This window comes from Typopeltis vanoorti, chromosome 10 (assembly GCF_054136105.1).
Source record: "Typopeltis vanoorti isolate ZY-2024b chromosome 10, IOZ_Tvanoo_1.0, whole genome shotgun sequence".
NCBI lineage: Eukaryota > Metazoa > Arthropoda > Arachnida > Uropygi > Thelyphonidae > Typopeltis > Typopeltis vanoorti.
In genome coordinates this window covers 120682401-120705146 of record NC_143558.1, presented here as the reverse complement: position 1 = coordinate 120705146, position 22746 = coordinate 120682401, and the positions used below count along the sequence as shown (strand labels likewise).

Sequence of the window (22746 nt, the reverse complement as noted above, 5' to 3'; positions counted from 1 at the left end):
ATATCCTCTTAAGGATAGCTCTCTGGATATTGTAGTTAATTCTTTTTGTAAGTCATCTTGGTCTGTTGTGTAATGTATAGCTCTTTTCTTAAGCATATGGATAATGCTAAGTTTCTGGGATATATGATGTGACGAGTTGAAATGGAGGTAACGTCCAGTATTCGTAGGTTTTCTATATACAGACAAGTTGATACTGTTTTTGGTTTGTTTCTTTATTAGGATGTCTAGGAATGGAAGTTTTTCATCTTTTTCAATTTCTAATGTGAATTTGATGGTATGATGGAAACTATTGATTTGGTTGAGATAATCCATTAGTTCTTCTTTCGTATGATTCCAAATGATAAAGATGTCATCAACATATCTCTACTAAGTTTTCGGTTTTGGGGTAATTTGAGATAAGATTTTATCCTCTAGGTCTTCCACGAATAAGTCTGCACAAGAGGGAGAGAGGGGGCTACCCATGGCTAATCCAGTAAGTTGTTTGTAGACTGTTTTTTGCCAAATGAAATAGTTTGAAGTTAAACAATGATTGAACAAAGTAGTGATGTTTCTTGAGAACAAGTTGTCTAAGATGTTGATGACTTCCACAACTGGAATGTTTGTGAACAGAGATGTGACGTCAAGGCTTGCTAGTATATCATCTTCAGATATAGGGATGTTTTTTAATTTTTCAATAAAATGTTGAGTTTTTAATATAAGTATCTGAGTTGTGAATGTGTTGTTGTAAAATCTTGGCTAGATATTTAGACAGTTGGTAAATAAGTAGGAGAATAGATTCCATCAACTATCGGACGTAATGGTATACCTTCTTTATTTATTTTAGGAACGCCATACAACCTTGGAGTCAATGGGTGTATGGATTTTAGCTTTCTTATTAAGTCTATAGGCCAGTTAGTCATTCCACGTAATAGTTCATTGGTGTCATTATGGTTTTTTTGCATAGGATCTGTACATAACGTCATAGACAGACATGTCTGATAATAGATTTTTAATTTTTTCTTCATAATCTTTTGTATTTAAGATAACAGTATTGTTGCCTTTGTCAGCTTTAAGTATGATGATGTCTTCATTATTCTTTAATTTGAGTAGTGTTCTTCTTTCCATTTGGTTAGAGTTGGTGTTAGAAGATCTTGACGGAGCGGAAAGGATTATGTTACTTTTTAGTCGTAAGTCATTAGCTATTGGGTGTGGTAGCAATGAGATGGCTTTTTCTAAGTTGTAGATGAACTCTATTTAAGGAATAGCAGTAGGTTTTAAGGCAAAATTGAATCCTTTTTTGAGAATTGAGATCTAAGGTTTTGTTAAAATGTGTTTAGATAGGTTTATTATCACTTGGTTATCTGGTAGAGATGGTTTAGAGTTAATGTAATTATCATACAGCAAGTTGAATTTATCAATTTGCATCTTTTTGCTGTAACTAAAGGTTTTGGCATAACTGTTGCTAATCATATTATCTAAAAGTTGCCAGATTTCTACGTCAAGGTTATTAGAGATGTCTGTGAACAAGTCATAGCATTGTGAGTCTAATTGGCTGAGCAAGGTTCTCGTATGGCCAATTCTTTCTCGGAGAAGGGTAAATGAAGTTCGCTGGTAAATAATATTAGCTTTTTTTTGTTTTAAAATATTGTTTGAGACGAAAAAATTTTGGGATAACGTTATTGTCTCGACATCTTTTTAAAAAAGTCAGATGGTTTAAACACCTAGCCCTTTTGGATTTTAAACCTTCAAGATTGCGTACCTTTCGTTTAGTGATCTCGTCGATCCTGTTCATAGTGATTTTCTTTCTTGACTACTTGTATAATAACTATAACACTTTTTTTGAATGTTTGTCAAGTGAGTTTTAATTTATCTTCCTACATGTTTCACCGACTTTTGCTATCGGCATCTTCAGGGAATACAATTGGTAAGCTATAAAGGTAACACACTAGGTTTTAACTGACAGTTCTAATTCATACAAAATTAGTATTGTGCGAGAAAATGTGCGTGTCTCGGGAACATGATTTACATGTTACAAGACATAATGTAATTGGCATGAAAGTTCATTACTTTGATATTTAGTGATCTGATTAAAGCTTTCAAAATTTCCGATAGGATTAGTTATCTGATTAGTTATTTAGATTTCCTGTTGAATGGGCGACCATAGCAGCCTCCCTGAAGGTTCTGGAATGGTAGTTCTCTTCTATATAGGGCATATGACTCTTATCCAACTCAATGAGATGGTTGGTAGAGGCAAAGTGGCAAGAAAGGCCTGAAATATCTTGTCTGTTGTTTCTGACATATCTTATGTGTTCTTTCTATCTCGTTTCGAAGCTTCCAGAGGTCTGACCAAAGTAAATAACACCACAGGAGCAAGGTATATTATATACTCCAGAGTACTTGTAGAATGGATGAGGGTCTTTCGGTGATCTTAAAAATTCCGAATAGTACTGACCGGCTTGAATGCTACTCTAATATTGCATAGTTTTAGAAGGATAGCCAATTTTTTGGAAATGCTGCTGACAAATGGAATAGTTATAGTACTGATGTATTGGGTGTCATCACGTTGTCTTTGTGGTATATCCGAAAAGAGGATATTTTTGCAGAGCTTTATTGGAAAGCTTTAATCAGATCACTAAACATCAAAGAAATGAACTTTCACGCCAACACTCATATCAGTAGCTTCCATAGCCTCTTTAACATGCATACAAAAAGGAGAGATGGCAGTTTGACGTGCGAGATACAGGACCTTCCAAAGTAGAGAAAAGAAATTAGTCCAGGTAAGATACCCTGGAAGGGACTTTAATTTTGGTGCATAATTAAGAGACAAACGTTTTGATCTAAGTGACAGAGGTGGTTTCATTTGATTCAACATCCAGGCTTTGAATCAGTGATATGCATAATACTATTATGTATTATATTGTATATAATACAATATATTATACACAATATATTATATTGTATACTGTACAATATATTATATTGTATACTGTACAATATACAATATTGTACAAAACTGTATATTGTACAGTATACAATACAGTTATAGTATACAATATAATATACAATACATATACAATACAGTATACAATACATTATAGATACCACATTTATCTATAATGTGGTATGGATACCACATTATAAATAAATGTGGTATCTATAATGTGGTATATGCATATATCAGTGATATACAAAATCAGTGATATGCGAAAATAAAATTACCCTGAGTATAGATCAGGTTTGGACCTAATTCATAATCAAGGCAACGTTGGTACCCATAATCAATCTTTGAACATACAAATGCACAATAAACGTGAAGCACAGAAAATCGATTAGCATCCCATCCAACAGAGGATAGAGCATGGAGGATATTCAATTCTTTTTTGCATATAAGTGGAAGATGATGATTGTGTGAAGAAAGTTAGCTTTCTATCAAAGATGAGTCCCATAAAATTTGCCAATGGAATTAGGGGGATAATAGTTTGTATCATTCGTAAATGAGGATCAGGGTGGAGAGTGTGTTTCCGGCAGACGTGTACACAGAATGTTTCTTCAGCATATAACTTAAACCCATGATGAGATATGATGGATTACTTGAAATTGTCTTTCAATGACCCCTCATATTGCAGGAGTGTTAGTAAATTGTGAAGTCATCAACAAAAAGGCAATTGCCTACTCTGATAACAAGCTGCTCAGTAACTGAATTCACTTGAATAGCTAAAATGGTCACACTTAAGAAAGGGCCTTGAGAAAACCCCATTTCTTCATGATATGGCTGAGGTTAATACCATTCCCATTCTGACTTGGAACACATGGCTGGATAGCAAGTTCTTAATCAAAACAGGAAATACCTCCTCAGTCTAAGATTAAAGAGATCTTTAATATCATGTTCTCATTTCAGGAAAGAGTCTTCTATACGTGTTTCTAAATGGACCAAATGGTTCAAGGTTGACTGATGTTCACGAGCCATACTGTGTTGGAAAGTTTATTACTTTCCAAGTACCAGAGAAGCCTTACGTTTACCATTTTTTTCAAGACTGAAAAATGAAAAAAAATGAAAGCAATGAAAATCAATTTATGCTAAGAATTTGGTAAACTCTTTCTCTATAAATATTCTGCTGTACAGTAAGAGAAAGAGATCCCCAAAAGAAGATAGGAGGTATTTTATCTCATAATGGATGTAATCAGAGCCAACTACAAAAAAAAAAAAAAAAGTGAGAGAGAGAGAGGCGAAGTGTTCTTTTTAGTTTCTCATTAACAAATGGACAATTGTATGGCTCAATCAATTTGATAGAAAAACTTAGCCACCGCTTCTCTTGATATCCATTCAAAATTAGTAAATCAGGGGTATAAGAAAAAGTTGGTGAGATCCTGACAAAGTTTTTTCAAAAATAAGTGTCTGTAATAGCTCTGGGATCAGCAACAATACATCCATTATGTTACAAGGTAGACAAATGGTATGTTCTGTATCTACCATTCATCTTCTGGATTTTATCCCAGACAGTTTTTAGCACTGGTTGATGATGCAAATTTATTTTATGATTGTTTTTGATTCTGGCATCTCATTTAATGTGCTTTGGCTTGAGCACATTTAAATGCTATTAAGTTTGTTGTGGTAGGATAGCTACAAAATATATCCCATGTTCTATCTTGATCTTTTTTGGCTGCCTCACACTCCCAGTTCCACTAATGCTTTGGATGGAGTAAAAATCAAGATGATGTTTTTGGAATTGATGAAATTGGCTGTGGACAACACAATCTGTAACATACTTCACTGCTTCAGTATTAAATTCTGCAAGAGGACAAAATGTATTCAGTCAACCTGGTCCATTTTCCATATTTGCATTCACATAGGAGAACATGACTCCTATAAAGACAGTGCTGAAATTATCACTTCCATATATGTTTTCATCAACATCCTATGTGAGCAGTGGAAAAATGGTGGTGGTGGTGGTGGGGGGACAAATTGTAAGAAAGTATTTACACCATTATTAATAAGCGAAAGGTCATAGTTGTTGAGCATTCATTCAATGATACAACCCTGTCTATTTGTGTTGGCGTAACCCCACAGTGTTATGTCCATTAAAGTCACCCCTTAGGGGTATGAGCTGATTCAGTTGAATTATGAGATTATTAAGTTCTGTTCCATTTAGTTGTTTTTAGTGTTTCATTTAATTCAGAACCAGGTGGTAAATATACTGGGCATACTGTGATTAGAAACCTGACGAATCACTAATGCTTCAGAGCAGTATTAAGCTGAATATGATGGAAATGAGTATGAATGTCCACGAGAATGGCCACTCTACCATATGTAGGGCCATCTCCACCTCTGTCCTTGTGTACAAGACTGATACTCCTGAAGGTAAGATCCTCAATGAATTTTAAAATAAATATGTCAATAAAAAATGGTATATATTTCTGCGGAAAGTGCTTGATATCAATATTCTGACAAAACCGATTACAGTTTCAATGTAAAAATTTACCTATTGTTTAGGTTTCATAGACTTGTCTGGTTTTAGAAGATTCATGACTTTCCCTTATCAGGTTTATATTTCTCATTAGATTTGGGGAAGTATAGCCGACCAGTGTCTATCTCTTCCTCTGGATAAACATCCAATACATCTTTGAATGTCTCAGGATTACTGAGTAATTTTAAGCTACTTTCAGTGAATACTGAAGCATCCAATTTTTCTGTATAAGGGTCTGATGGTTTGTCTTTAGGTGATAACCTTGCCATAATTTTTTTTCACAAGTGGATTCTCCTCGAATGGAATCATTTTCAGAGTGGGATTGTACATAGTGCAACTGATGTGCTGAACAGAGAAACAGTCATGATCATATAGTTCAGTTTTAGTGAAATTATCAAATGGTGGAATAGACATGCGAGTTTGAGTTGCTATTTGACATTTTCTTAACTGTTCTCTTCTCAGAGGATCTCAGAGATGGTGTGGTGTTGGCTAACTTTATTTTTGCAACCTGATATGTTTTGTCTGGATGATCTTCCTGACAGTTTACACATTTAGCTTTCTTGGTAGAGCAAGATTGGTTGTCATGCTCTTTACTACCACATCATGCACAGGTGGCAGAGCCATGACAGAAAGTTTGGGCATATCTGTATTTTTGACATTTAAAGCATCTTAGTGGATTAGGAATGTAAAGTCAAACAGGACAATTGAGATATCTTGCTTTAACAGATGTTGGAGGCTCGGGAGTATCACATGTAAGGATGATGTTTCTTGCTGGAACCAGGTGGCCATCATTATGGATCCGAATATGTCTCATACTTATAACCCGCTGATCTTTCAGCTGAAAATAGCTCATCAGGAACATCTACAAGATCACATTCTGAGATCACTCCTCTATAGGAATTGTTTTTACACGATTTGACTGTTATTGGTATTCCACCCACTAATGCAGCTCTGAGTAGTTTCTGGGAATGTTGTTGACATTTTCTACGAGGACATTGCCAGAAAGTAGTTACTTAAATATTTTGGGAGATCCCACCAGTCGTTCTAGACCTTTTGAATGAAGAAGGGTGACATTTTCCCTATTGGCTTTTCACCTGTTGTTGCACAGATGATTAGAAAAACTGGTACATTTGTACCAGTTTTTAGACAGACTGGCCATTCTGCTTTGATTAGAATTGAAGAAGCCTATTAAGACTATATTATTTTTGGAATCTATCATGTTAAATTTTCAGTTTATTGGAGGCCAACCTTTCTGGCAGATACATTCACTTATCCTTCCACCATTATTTATCACAAAAAATGGATTTTTATCACGAGTCTTGTACACAGAGCTCATACAATCTGCTCTTATGATCCTCTTTTGTTAGATGAACTGAATAAAATTAAAAGCCATTCGATATGTAATGGATACAACAAAACTACCATTAAAAAAATTGATCAGATCCTTTAAGTAAATCTTTTCCGTCCAGGTCGATGAAAGTGTAGATGTTGTCGATTTATCTATTTTGCTCGTCATTGCGAGGTACTTGACAGAAAATGAAATTGAGGAAAACCTGTTGCTTTGTTACCCATTGACAGTGTGCACCACAGGCGAAGATATTTTTAATGTGATCAATGGTTATTTCATTGAAAAGGACATTAGTTGGTCGAATTGTTGTGGTGTATGCACTGATGGAGCCAAGTTAGTGCATAGTGGAGAGAGAGCTTTTTCTTCTTACACCTTCATATGTCAGGTGTTTTATAGGCCTATGTGGCCAAGTTAAAGAAGTAGTTCCTCATGTACCATGGAGTCACTGCTGTATTCATAGACAAACTCTTGCATCCAAGCCTCTTCCTAGTGAACTGAAAGACGTTCTTGATGAGGATGTAAAAGTTGTAAATTTTATTAAGTCACAACCACAAAACTCCAGATTGTTTAAAGAGCTGTGTGACAAAATGAACAGCCTTCACAGCACGTTATTTTTGCATACGAAGGTAAGGTGGCTATCTTGTGGTAAAGTACTTATACGGCTGTTTGAACTTAGACATGAAGTCAAGGTTTTTTTTGAAGACCATCGTTTTCGTCTTTTTCCAAAGTTTCATGACAGTGACTGGCTTCAAAGTCTTGCATATTTATCAGATATTTTTCTAGAAATAAACTCAACTTGGTACTTCAAAACAGCTCAATCACTATATTCAAAGTAACTGACAAAATTGAGTCAATGATTAAAAAACTGGACTTTTGGAAGCATGTATTGAAAGAGTTTAGCCTGAGGTTTTTGAAACTCTGCACAACTTTTTATCTGAGAATGACTTGCACCTATCCTAAAACATGGAAGAGAATATTTTAATTCACTTGGAAGGTCTCAAAGTGTCCTTTTATAAGTACTTCCCTCAACGTGGAAAAGAAAACAATTGGATTGCAGATCCCTTCAATGAAAATTGTTCAAAGAAGCTAAACTATCAATCAATCAACAAAAAAGAGCAGTTAATCGAACTTTCAACCGATTCTTCTTTATATTCTGATTTTAAAAGAAAGCATTTTATTACCTTCTGGGTAGATGTCAGTGAGGAATATGAAGTGAGAAGGCACTCAAATACCTCTTGCCATTTACTAATACTGAGCTAGTGGAGAGAGCTTTTTCTTCTTACACCTTCATAAAAAATAAGTACCGTAACAAGCTCAATGTAAATCCAGATTTAAGACTGCATCTTGCATCTTTTGAGCCTGATTTCAAGAAACTAAGTGCATCAAAGCAAGCTCAATGATCTCACCAACAATGTTTCAATCAGCTAGTGATCTTTATACCAATTATTACAGACTTTTCAGATAACACAAATAAACATTATTAATAATTTAATAAGCCGAAAGGCTATTTTACCAGCGAATATGTTAATAGAAAGGGGGATGGTAAATCCCTTTATGTTTTTATAGCCGGGTACGAAACTCGGATCGAAATCCATAGAGTTTCATGCTGAAAAAACTATCGGCGAGCCCAAGTGTAAATGATCACTTGGGTAGTACAACGCCAGGGCAACTCCATGCAAAGGTGGAGCAAGCTCCGATGAAATCTCAAAAAAGGTTGAAACCGGTCTGGGTAGTGACCTCTTCTCATAATGTAAAACAATATATATACATCTCTTAGGAGCTGGGTTTTACATTATGAGAGAATATTAAAGTTAGCAACTCCATGCAAAGCTCCACCTTTGCATGGAGTTGCCCTGGTGTTGTACTACCCAAGTGATCATTTACACTTGGGCTCGCCGATAGTTTTTTCGGCATGAAACTCTATGGATTTCGATCTGAGTTTCGTACCCGGCTATAAAAACATAAAGGGATTTACCATCCCCCTTTCTATAAACATTATTAATAATAATAAATCAAAAGTTTGTTAAATACTTGATCATCATTATCAATATTTAACATTAAGCTATACTTATTTCTGTGTTATGAATATTGTAAAATTAAATCTGTGGTTTGTACTTTTAGTGTAGTAATTTTCCTTCCCAAACTTATTACCTCATTTCTACTATTATACATTAAGATAGGCACTGAACAAAAAGTGTCAGTATTTAAAAACAAGGGGTACAATTTATAGAAATGGGTTTAAAAGGGATACACAAATGGAAAAAGGTTGGGAACCACTGATCTAGGATATCCTTATTTTCAGATTTCATGTCACCTTTATCTTTGATTCCTTTTACAGTACTCTTTCTTCCATTTCTAAACTTTTTCAACAGCCTTCAGAACATTTTGTCACCTTCCTGATATTTATTTTCTTATTCTTACCAATGTCTTCCCATGACTTTTGTTTAGCTACTTTTAGTAATAGATAAGTTTACTTGTTTTCTCTGTATTCTTTAGGGCCATATGCCAACTTATTTGCTAGGATCTTTTGGTATGCTTTTTTCTTGTCCAGGACCACTTCTTTAACATATTGTTTCCACCTATGATGTGATATATAGATAATGTATATATTTATGTAATTTTTCACTCATCTGAAAAAACAAACTATGATACACTGCATCATAGCACATTAATATACAATGCATATTAAATAAAGAATTGCAAAATGAAACTCAAAGTAATGTGTAGAAGTCACAGTAAGTAGTATCCGGTTAAGCAGAAAACCACTTGACTCTCAGACTTGTGGTTAATTGGCAGTTATACAACAGTAATAAGTTTAAAACGGATACTTAAAAATAAAAAATTCAGGCATAGAATGAAAGAATTTGGGAGAATTTAGATGTATTGTTGTATTGTGATTAATGTATTGTGAAAAAACAAATGACATACCCAAGTTCAACTTGCAAAGTTGACAAGAGAGTTACATTAAAAATTGCTAAATATATATAAAAATACAAGCATTTTAACTGAAATCAGTTTATGATTATCATTTATAATTCAAAAATATTAAAATTATAAACTGACAACTTATATACCTATCATCATCTAGGATGCGTCCTTTAGCATCATTCAATGCTTGAAGCAAGGATTTTTCAAGTTGACGGAGCCGAACATGAAACTCACCTACATAGTGTAAGAAGATTAAAAAAAAAAATCTTTCAAAGCTATAAATATATAACTGTAATGCTTAGATGAAAGCTTAAATTTTCTTTAAAATATTATTATCCTAAGATCCCATGGAGTCAAAGACTCATCTAGGAGATCCTTTGTGACACAGATTCTTATCATACCATGTTCAAATTCTCTGCAGACACCACATTCTCAGGCAATTCATTCCTATTATTCACAACTCTCCATTCAAAAAAACCTACTTTCTCACGCCTTCCTATACAGCTTCCAAGGATGACCTCTCCTTCTCCCCTCCCCATTCTGAAAAACTTCAATTTCAATCCTATAACAACCCCTTTTCAACTTGTACATCTGTCATATCACTCCTCTTCCTCCTAACAACTAGACACTCTAAACTGCATCTTCTCAACTTTTCTTCATATTCACCATTCAGGAGATCAGAAACTACCTTAGTCAATTGCCTCTGGAACCTTTTCAACATTCCTTCTGAAAATCATATGGACTACTATGCACCAAATCTGTGCATAGTAGTCCATATGTGGCCTAATCAAGGAATTATACAATGACTACAAGTCGGTGTCTTCTGCATCACTGCCAGAATTGATTGTTGTCCTCACAATTTTGGCAATATGTCCTCAAAATTTTTGATTATTATCTACCATCACCCCAACATCTCTTATTTCCTTCATCTCCAATGATATATCCTCACCAAGAGTAAATTCTACATCCCATCTCTGTTTTCCAAATTTTAAAACCTTACATTTTACAACACTGAACTAGTATCCTCACTCTCATGCCCATTCACTCAGCCTATTCAAGGATTTTTCAAGTTGACGGAGCCTAAGATGAAACTCACCTACATAGTGTAAGAAGAAAAAAAAAAAAAATCTTTCAAAGCTGTAAATATATATCTGTAATGCTTAGATGATTTTAAGGCCTTTTGTGGCCTTCTTGTATGGCCATGTCAGTTCTACTTCTCACAGTTCGTCTGAACTCTGCATCATCTGCAAACAATAGAATATCCCCATTCAAATCTTCCTCAACATCATTATACACGTTATTATCATAATGTAATTTTGATTATGGCTCAATGCTCAAGTTGCAGCAATTACTTGGTTTAATCTATTGCACAAATGTGATATACATTTCTATTATGTTTGCAGAGGGTGTAAACCCATAATGATGAAGGCTATATTACAAGTGAAAGCAGTGTAAATAAAATGATTTTTCTATTAGATGCATGATATCACATCATACAGAACTATGAGAAATAAACAAAATGTCTAAGTACGTCTCTGGAAATGCTATTTTGCTTCCAAATATCTCCACCACACTCACAAACTTCAACACATTAACTTATCTAACACATTAACTAGAATTTTGTCAAATGTTAATTAAAATAAATTTATTTGAAATCCAATTGTGGACTCTTTACTGTAAAGTCAATTCTTTACAGTTTGATGAAACTGAAGCACCTAAAACTATACAGTGTCATGCATTGATCAATTGCCATGTTACTTTTCCTTTGAGGGATATGTGTCACATGTATCAATTTTGTGAAAGCACATTTGATTATTACCATTATTAGGCTGTGGGATAAAACTCCAATATAGGTAGGATATATGGAAGTCTTCAGGTTAGGTACACTGTTATGGGTGTGTTTGTGTGTGTGTGGGGGGGGAACTATCTACGAAATCTGTTCAAAAAGTTCCAGGAAACTGGGCATGCTAGCATAGTTTTTAAGCAGATGTGTATAAAGTCATGTTGTAACATGACGAAACAAACCTGATGCTACAGCATCAGCTCTGTCACTTGCAGTGACTTGATTGGACACAAGTTTTTTTCCCTTTGAGTGTCCTGAAGTCAGTAGGTTGGCTGTTTTATGGTGCAAGAAGAGTGCGGTCATACTAAAACAGTAAATGATCATTGCAGTCCACAATTATGAAATAAACAGACATAAAAATGTATATAAATGCAGTTCTAAAAAAAGAAGAGCATACACAAACAAAAGAAAATACACAAAGACAAGTACATAAAAATGGATAAAAATTCATTGTCAGAGGATCAATTAAAAACTGTAAAATGTTTCTAAAACATAAGTAAAAACAAGGTATTAAAAGGACATATACAACAACACTATAAATAAAAATAGTGTAAATGATCAATATACAAAGAGATAATTGTTTTTAAAAATTTTAAAACAGAAGAAACATCTTTATGGTGTGGCAAAATTTGTCTAAGCATACAGGACTCGGCAAAATTATGAATATGGCTAAAACAATAACTGCACTCATTTATGAAATGAGGACAGTCAATTAAAATATAAGTTATTACTGCTTAGAAGGAAGGAGTGGTGAGATGACTATGACCTATGTAAAACCAAGCAAGTCATTTCCTTTGTTCAAATTCCTGTGCAGACTTAGACTGTCATAATTTGATTTCAGGCTTGCATTGGTAAGGCTTATTATTATTCTATTCCATGATAACTGCCACTGGGATGGAAATTTGTGTCTGATAATCACCAGATGATGGATGGAGAAATGAGCTGACCTAGCTGCAGCCTTGTTTCCCTATGATTCCAATATGGTGAGGAGTCCAACAGAAGCGTATACCAAGTGCAACTTCCATAATTGAAAGAGTTAGGTTGGATGTGAGAAAGCACTGGATATTTTTGAAGCTCTAGACTGTTTATTGCCTGATGCACTTTTGGTAGCAATGCAATCTGCTATATTTTAGTATAAGCTCTATTACATATAGTTCAGATGTAAAGCTGGTACACTAGTGAAAGTGCAAATATAATATACTGTCGAAAGATAGTGGAAGTTCAAAGTAGGTCCGAAGATTTTGAACCATCCATCAAATCAGAATTTCCAATTATATGTTAAACAACTAAGGTAGACAACAGGAGGGATGGAAAATTTTGGTAGCTTGCTGAAAGAGAAACTACATGCAAGTAGTTAATGGCAAATGACTATAATGGCAAATATAATATACTGTCGAAGGATAGTGGAAGATCAAAGTAGGTCCGAAGATTTTGAACCATCCATCAAATCAGAGTATTCAATTATATGTTAAACAACTAAGGTAGACAACAGGAGGGATGGAAAATTTTGGTAGCTTGCTGAAAGAGAAACTACATGCAAGTATGACTACCACAGTTAGCTATGTTTAGTGGAGTCAGGGCTAGGTTGTCAACCACAATCTCTGGTAGGAGAGCTCCGAATCGCAACCAAAGAGTTTTATGGCAGCTAGACAATTATCGTACATATTCTTCCATCATGGACAGAAAATAGTTGGGCATGTGGGGGTGGTCTAACAGTGATTTTATTTGCATTGCATATAACAAAGACATCTGTTGGTGTTGAATCAACAAATGTGTAATGTACAGACCAGGAATGGTGACATGGAAAATCCTATACACTTGGTCGTTGACTTACGACAGACTTCCGTTCTGGCTGACAGGTTGTGTATCGATCTGGTCGTATGTTGGCCACATATTTATTAACAGTATTCTTTAACCGTTCTAATCTTTTTATCATCTTTATAATTTATTTTTATAATCTTTTATATTTATGATTATGTATATTGTACATAATGTGAAAAATAATACTGTACATACTGTACTGTAAACACAAAAATACAATCTAAAATTAATGTAAAAATTAATACAAATGAAATTTACAAAATCAATTTTTAATCTTTGCTTGTGCTGGGTTGTGGATCGTCAGGGTCATGTTCTTAGGTTGAGGTAGGAGATGTTCTCTTGATGAGGAACATGCTGAACTTTGTTTGAACAGTTCGTTTCTTTTTTTTTTCTTCGTATATCTCACGATAACAATGCACAGCATCTTGAATGATACGTTCAACCTCTGGGAATCGTTCGACATTAGGGTCCATTGCTTTGAAACTAGCGAGAGCTTTATTCAGTTGCAAAAAAAAATCTGATAAACTCTTTGCAGTGAATTTCTTTTCTGGCTCCTCTTCTTCCTCACTCGCTTTTTCTTCTGACGCTCTCTGTGCTTCCAATTCAATCAACTCTTCATCTGAAAGTTCTTTTATTTCACAATCTAGCAACTACTCTATGTCTTCTATTTCACATTCTAATTTAAGATTTTTTGCAAGTTTAACTATTTTTTCTGTAATCACACCCAGTTCCTCTCCTTTTTCAAATCCTTCAAATGCATTCGCATAACATTTTAGACACTTTTTTCAAATTCCCGACATACAATTCTTTGTTACACATTCCCACGGTCGAAATATTCTTGATACACTGAAGAATGTTGTACTGCTTTCAAAAGTCTCGCAAAGATAAATCAGCATCAGAATTGATGGCTTGTGCAAATGTCGTTCTGAGGTAGTGAGCCTTGAATGCTGAAATAGCAAACTGATCCATGGGTTGAATGAGAGCGGTTGTGTTAGGTGGCATAAAAACTATTCTAACATCATGTTGAAGCTCGTCCAGATGAGGAGGGTGGCCAGGGGCATTGTCCATAATCAATAAAATCTTGAAAGGGATACTTCTCTCCGCACAATATTCACGAGCCTGGGGAATAAAGCAATTCATGAACCAGTCTTCGAACAGTGTTTGAGTCATCCAAGCTTTATGGTTTGAATGGTAGTAAACGGGCAGTGTGTGCTTGTTGATGTGCTTAAATGCACAAGGGTTTTCTGAACGTTCAATGAGAAAAGGCTTCAGCTTAAAACCTATGGCATTCCCACCAAGTAACAAAGTCAACCGATCCTTAAAAGCTTTGAATCCTGGCATCCTTTTTGCTTCTTGGTGTATGTACGTATGATTAGGCACATGCATTTCCATTGCAAGCCGGTTTAATCTACGTTAAATATTTGTTCCGGTAGATAACCTTCTTCTCTGATTAAAGAGTCAAAACTATCAACGAATTTTTGGGCTTCATCTTCATCTGCACTTCCTGCTTCTCCTGCGACATGTACATTATGCAAAGCAAATCTTTTTTTAGAATGCTTAAACTATCCAGTATTAGCCTGAAAATCTTCTGCGTAATCGTCTCCGGCGCATGCCTTAAACTCTGAAACAGACTTCTAGCCTTCGCTTGCACTGTGCAAAGGCTCATGGATTAATTTTTCTGTATTAAATCTTCCATCCACATAAACAACAATTTCTCCATTTCATGGATGGGTCTCTATCATTGTTTGGTTAAAATTGTAGACTTCATAGGTGCAGAACCTTTCACAGCTTTCTGAATTCTTTCTTTGTCCTTAAGTATTGTCGATACCGTGGAATGTGATAACTTCAAGTCACGTGCTATCATATTCACTTTCTTTCTGCCTTCATACTTCTGGATAACTTTCATTTTACACTCTAAATCAATAGTTTTCCTTGACTTCTTAGCTGGCATATCTGTAAATGAAGGCATTTTCCCTTTTACTAGACATTTTATGAGTAGTATTTCACCACACGCAACAGATGCTTGAAAGCGACTGAATTTATGTGAGAGATAGTTATCGTACGATTACTATCGTATCCCATAGTTATCGTATGCACAGCTGCCTGATTTATTAATTTATGTTATTATTTTTTTTTGTGGTTGTAAGTCGCAGAAGTCGTAAGTCGACGACCAGGTGTAGTTGTAATTCTGCTGGATTGATAAACAGGGATTAGCCATTGCAGTGTACTCTCCTATCAGAAACATCAACTTGAGATCCATAATCAAGTTTTGACAAACAAAGCAAAGAATATCTATCAGCACAACAAGGCAGTGCAAGACATGGTGCATAGAATGTTCGTTGCTTTACGATGCTTGTCTCTTAAGGTATGTGAGAAAGGAAACTGAGTTTGCTTCAAATATGAGTCCCAAAAACTTGGATTCTGGTGAAAATGGGATTAGTGATTGTTCTAGTCAGAGGTCTGGGTCAGAACAAGATCACATCTGCAACAAAAGTGCACACAAACTGTCTATTCTTGGGAAAATCTGAACACATTTGCAAGTGACTATTTTGGGAGATGGTCAATGATTTGCTGCAGCTGTCTTTCTATGACCCTCATATCACATGAATTATAGAATATGGTAAAGTTCCACATAGATGACACTGCTTATTGCTGGAGGAAGTTGTTCTGTTATTGAAATGACCTTGACAGCAAAAAGCATGACACTTAAACCTGAGCTTTGTGCAACTCCCTCCTCTTGGCGTTATAGTTTGGAGAGAGAGCGAGTCCCCTCGAGCTTAGAAAATTCAGTTAAATAGCAAGTTCTTGATAAAAAGAGGGAATTCCCTCTAAGACCAAAATTACGAGTGTTCGGTATTCCAAATCTCCAAGCAGTGTCATATGCTTTTTTCCATATGAAAGAAAACTGATACTGGAATGCTCACATTTAAGAAAGGCTTATCTAATCTATGCCTCTAGCAAGACTAGATGATCAGTAGAAGAATGATATTTTCAAAAGCCAAGGAAAAAAATTTTCCTTAAAAAACAAAACAAAAAACACATTTCATTTTTTTCCACAATCTTGCACAAGCAGCTGGTCAGAGCAATTGGACGGTACCTATTTTAGATCCTTCCCTGGCTTAGGAAAGGCAATTATAATTGCCCTTTGACAGGTATTTTGAAATATACTCATACAGAAAATTCTGTTGTAAAGATGCAACAATTATTCCGTGGATAATGGTGACAAATGCTTTACGATCTTGTAATGGACATTATCTGGTCCTACAGCAGTTGGACAGAATTTAAACAGAGAAGCTTTCATTTCTTCTTTTGTAAACAGCCTGTTGTATTCATTGGTGCTGTTCGAAGAAAAATTGATTTTTTTTTAGGGGGGGGGACAAGAAACTAGGGATAGGGGGGATAAGATTTTTTTTTTTTTTTTTACTGATCCCAAGAGACCTATAAGCACATCAGTAGTGTGTATGGGAGTGTGCTAATGAAGAATAAGATAGAAGTTGATTGATGTTTTTACTTAAGAATTGCAGGTTTTAGTTTGGCAATACTTTATGAAGAAGGCTGTTCTAGATATAGGTGGATGCAATAAAAGAGGAAGAATAGAACAGAAGCAGGTTTGGTGTGTTTGCAGTTGCACAGTAAAAGGATGCTATGCAGCTGCTGCTCTTGTATTAAGAGGAGCAAAAGAAAGTAGAGAAATGATGGTTGCCAATTCTCTGAAGAAGTGACCATAAAGAAGGTACCTATAGAAAAGAGACAGTGCTGAAACACTGTGCCTGTGAGGTTGAAGTTAATCTGTGAGAGAGATTGAGATCATCTATGAGCTTAATTGCTTACCTTGGATGATGTCAAGGATTTTAAGGAAATCATGTTGGAGGTTTATTGGATAGGAAAGGATTAAAAACTAATTTTAATGCTTCCAATATTTCGTCTCGGTCACTGAGACATCTTCAGGGAGTATAAATAACACTTGTAACACACACACACACACACACACACACACACACACACACACACAATACTTAATGAAACACATGAGTGACTCTAAAGTCCTATCTGGGTTGTGAGCCCACTATGGGCATATGTCGGCAGCCTAGGATGTAAACTGGGATCTCTAACAAATATAGTTTCCCAAATTTTGGGAAGTTTAATGCATCCTTATTTGTTTAAATTAGGTTGATTTCTGAGTGCTGCTGCAGATTCCATAAACAGTCTTTCCTTTTTAAAGTTACTATAGTGGAGCATGGTGGCTTTCTTCCAGAAGATCCTGTGAGTTGTATCCAATACATGGTCTGCAAGGCAGGATTGGCCATAGTTGTAATTGAAGATGTACGATTTGTGTTTGTCTAAATGAGGGGTCAGCAAACGTTTTAGACCATCGACCCCTTCATGGAATCCTTGATCCCTCATTGACCTGCATCATATTAAATAAATGAATAAATGTTATCAATAATAAGTTTCTCAATTTAAAAATAACAATTCCTTCACCCTTTTCATTGTTTCATTGGTAAATGGTATAAATCCAAATTTTAAATAATCTTTTGAATACTGTCGGCATTTCTTACTATCAGGGGCCAGAAATATGGACACTATAACTTTAAAAAACTTACACAGAAAATTCAAAGTTATCAGATCACCGAATAGCACTCTAATAGCCACTGGCAAATGTGCGTGCGCTTCTCCCTTGGTGGCTCAGCTGATCAGCCAGTTGGTGTTGCATGTTTACTAGGTGTTTATTGACTCCCTTTTGACCCCTGGACATTTATCAACCCTTTTGGATAGCCACATCGATTCCCCCAGGAGTCAATATTGACCACTTTGCGATCCCTGGTCTAATTGGATAGTGCAATCTGTCTGAAGTAAGCCAACTTGTAGGAACAGGATACTTTATATACTCCATGCACTGAGAGAATAGGGAGCTGATCTTTGGTAGAATGGATAAAGGTAGCAAGTTTCTGGTGGGGCTTAAAAGCTGTGTAGAGGTTGTACTTTTTTTTAAAGATCTGGCAATTTTTTCCCAATGTGCCATGGACATAAGCTGATGGTGACAGCCTTTCTGAAATCCTTCTGAAGCGATTCTGGCAACGCATAAATTTCTCTTAATCTTTCAATGGTACATGTCTGGTGGTGGGTGATGTAATCTATGAAGTCAGCTGCAGAATTTGAATGGCGGAATCAGTGCTGTGCTCTAGATGTTATCGCAAAAATCTCTATAAATGCATTGGCAACTGATGTTGGGTTGGAAATTGTGCAACCATCATGTTCTAGAAGGAAGAGCTAGTAAATGATATATCTGCCTTTCATTCTGGTAATGGATTTTTTCATTACTTTTTTGCTGTTGGTGAATCTTGATATAGAAGCATATTGTATTGAGGATTCATTTCAACTCTGATGTATCTTGGTTGGGCATAAGTACATTTGAAAGCAATGGGGGTTTGCTCTTGTGGGTTATCTTTGGATGCGGTGCAATTCTCACTCCATCACTGCTTTGGGAAATGCAAGAACTCACTAGATGTTTTAGGAATTGCAATTATAGCAGCTACACTAACACTATTCATTGCATCACTGGTGCAAGAATAGTTGACCATTGCAGAATCAAATTCTGCTAATGATGAGAAGGCCAGCCAATCAGTTTGCTCAATTTTCCAACTTGATATCTGTGATGGAGTATACGGTTGTCCATGCAGGAAGGTGGATATCACAGGAAAGTGATCACTCCCAAATAAATTCACATCAGTTTCCCACTCGAAAAATGGAAGAGGGAGGGTGGGTGAACATAAAGTTAAGTCTATGACAGTGAATGTTTGGGTAGGAATATGGAAGAAGTCATTGCTTCCTGTGTTCAGGAGGGAGAGATAATTATTGTTAAGCATACACCCAACTCTTCCTTTGATGTTTGTTCAACTACTATCCTGTAGAGTTGTGTCCATTTATTTCCTCATTAATAGTGAGTGGTAACTGAATATGGCATCATCTAGATCATCTTGCAAGATATCTGAAGCAGGAGGAACAGAGATGCAACATACTGTTAATAGAGTTCTGAGAGTCAGACAGCAACAGTTTCTATATTCGTATTAAGTGAGACGTGTTGAAGGGTATGAAACTATCCACAAGAATAGGAACTCCTCCATGAGCAGGTTTATCCTGTCCTGTCCTTGTGTAATGATGGTAATATTTTGTAATGTTGGATCACATTTTGGCTTTAGGTCTGTTTCCTGTGGGCAGAAACAAACTAGTTTACATTTCTGCAAGAGGGTCCTGATGTCATCAATATTTTGATGAATTCATAATTTTCCATTGTATGAATGTTTTCATTATTTCTTTTTGGTGGTATCATCTGGCTTACTGTGGCGAGTAGTTTTTGTTTTCATTAGCCCTGGATTTTTATTATTTTTTTATCCATGAATATTGCCTATACTATTATCTAGAGCTTTGAAAGGTGGTTTTGTTCCCAAACCAAAGGGTCATATGGAATATTTCCACTAAGCTGTGTATGTGTGAACACAAACACCAGTAAATGTAAAACACAAGAGTAAATGGGAGTGTACATGCCAATTGACTTCATAAATTTTTTTTTTCAGAATTTCTTATTTACAGCCAATAAGTTTTGAGCATGCTATAAAAATGAATTATGATAATAACAAGTTCCAGTTGATGTCTGAAACTCCACATTCAACGTGCTGGCTGACGAATGGCGGTTTTTACATATTATCCTTTGTAGTATCCTAGGGTCATGCAGGTAGCACATTGTAGTTGACTTCCTGCACTTCCATCTCAGTATGGTATTACTGATTGTTAACCTGGGATGGCCCAATTTGTCAACAATTTGCAAATCAGATAGGGCTGAAACATGGAATCCTATCACAACATCTCTTTCAAACTCCTTCAGTTCCCATCTCACAGCCATTTCACCAAGACACAGTTGCACTGACTTGTGAGCATCACATTCCTCCAATTTATACCACCTACAAGCATGACTTTTTACATGGACCAATGCATCTTGTCCATGGGGATGTTCATTTAGTTCTTTACAAGAAGTGTGCTCACCAGTGCTTATCATTTTCCCATTGTCACTGACCAACATCATTCTCTCATGATCATTCTTCCTTCCGCTAGCCACATATTGAAAAAATTCCATAGGATTTCTTTTAGTCTCATATTGTACATTCACTATCCTTACCAAGCAAGTCACCTTCCTTGTTTGCTCTTCATACTCATTTAAATGATTACTGCCACTCATATTGTGCTGCCTCCACAATACCTCTTTCTTCCAGATTGCATGTTTCATCTCTTCAGTTATCCATTTTATACCTACCTTATTTAATCTCCTGACCTTTGGAATACTCAGTCATAGCCTCTACCAGACAGTTCCTGTATAGGGACCAAGCAGCACTAATCTACTTCCCATCCAATTCCTCACTCCATGATATCACTGCAAGCTGCTTCCTGAGTTTGTCATAATCATCTGCCTTATAGTTCCACATATAACCCTTTCTCTCAAAAGCCCTGATATGGCTCACCACCACCCAAGTGATCGTTTCATGGTCACTTTCACCAAGTGGAAAAAGGTTTGGTGCTTCATTTACAATAATATTTGATGAGATAATTAAATCCAACACCCTCAATCCTAGTGTAGCCTCTACTACATACCACCTAAGACAGTTGTCCTTCTAAAATTGAAGAAATTCATTCTCTTTGGTTCCACATGCTGTCTCTTCACTCCAGTCTATATTACAATAATTGAAATTGTACATAATGATCATCCTCTTCTTATTAACTAGACAAATTTGTCTAAACATCTCCTTCTCACTGACTTCCACATTACCAAATCTATAGCAACACCCCTACTAAATATTTTATCCTGTCCACATCCACTTCACAACATATTGCTTCAAAGTTCCAAACCCACTGTTAGTACTTGCTCCTTGCATCTCTACCCTAGATGGGCACATCTCTTCCATCATCAACCCCCCTACTTTTCTGCCTTGTCTGTTTTCATGAAAGACCACATATCCCTCCATCTCTATTCCTGTCAGAATGCCATCATTCTTCAATCATGTTTCAGTAATTCCAACAATTGAGCAAATGAACTTTATCAATGCTACAATTTCATTTCTTGTTTCTAACACTTCTAGCATTTGTAAACATACACACTAGCTCATTTCTGTTTCTATAACAAGTCCCATTGCTCCGCCCTAGATGGGCACAACTTCTTGGATATGACTCATCTATACTCCTCCTCCTTGGCCATTTCTCTATCATCACTGATATTACACCTTTCCCCAGACCTAAATGTTGCTCCACATCCCGGACTATTTTAATCCTTTCTTGCACAGTCACACATCTGTTCCATCATCTACACTTCTCACACAGTCATTTCCCTGTCAGTGACTCCTCCCCCATTTCCCTGTCCATTTATGTTCCTTCTCTGTTATTCTCTTCACTTGTCTCACTCACCTCTCTATTTGCAAACTCTTCTACCTTATTGTCCTACTCTTTCACAACACCTCTTGCTTCCTGAGGTGTTCCATTCACTTCAATCATTACTTTTTCTTGCAGCAACAGTTTTTCTGACTAACTCACACCAAATCCATTTAAACATAGCCCATCTTCTTCTTCTTTTATACAGCTGTATCTGTCCCTTAAATCCATCCCACAGATTCACAAAGCGAATTTTTTTCTCCTCCACACAACAATGCTAACATACCATTCATACTTGTTGCTTGTCCTCTCAACTCATCATTATCATACGTGGCAACACGACGACTACCTTAACTACCACACTGTTATCTTTCACTCTTCTTAACAGCCTCCTGACATATATTCTTATATTCTCCTTGTTACCAAATCATTTGTGACAAATGCCACTACCAACTAATACTTGCATACGCATCTTATCCAATGCTTCAATCATCCTGCTCGTTCTACCTTCCAGAAAACATGCCTTGTGCACCTTTTCACTCACCACACCTCTAATCATTGAATCCCATACAGGGCTACTCTCCAATCATTTGATATTTCTTTCAATCTTTCAGCACATTATTTGTAACATTGCCTCGTCTTTACCAATTCTGCTTTCATCTCTTCAATTACTTTCTCACTGTCATTTATGTCAATTGTATTTTAACCACCGTGCACATCTGTGGTCTAACTGCTCACCACCAGCTATGCACACTGTCTTACCACTCAACCATGGTAACTCACCACTAGTTTCTCTCACTGTATTACCATTGTCGTTTATGCACTCAATCTTATTGTCAACTCCACTTACTTCCATAGCTCCATACATCCATGATCTTTTCCCTATTACCACTCACATTCAATGACATCTCATAATCCATAAGCACATTACATTGCTTGCACACCTA

At 36.0% G+C, this 22746-nt stretch overlaps 1 protein-coding gene across 1 annotated transcript in view; it reads right to left on the bottom strand.

The window, feature by feature from the left end:
• Dhc64C (dynein heavy chain, cytoplasmic) overlaps positions 1-22746 on the bottom strand; it is a 1087706-nt gene that overhangs the window by 240335 nt on the left and 824625 nt on the right. Inside the window, exon 72 of the mRNA XM_090398628.1 lies at positions 9867-9954. Within this exon, the coding sequence (XP_090254754.1) occupies positions 9867-9954 (88 nt within the window). The remainder of the gene's footprint in view (positions 1-9866; positions 9955-22746) is intronic.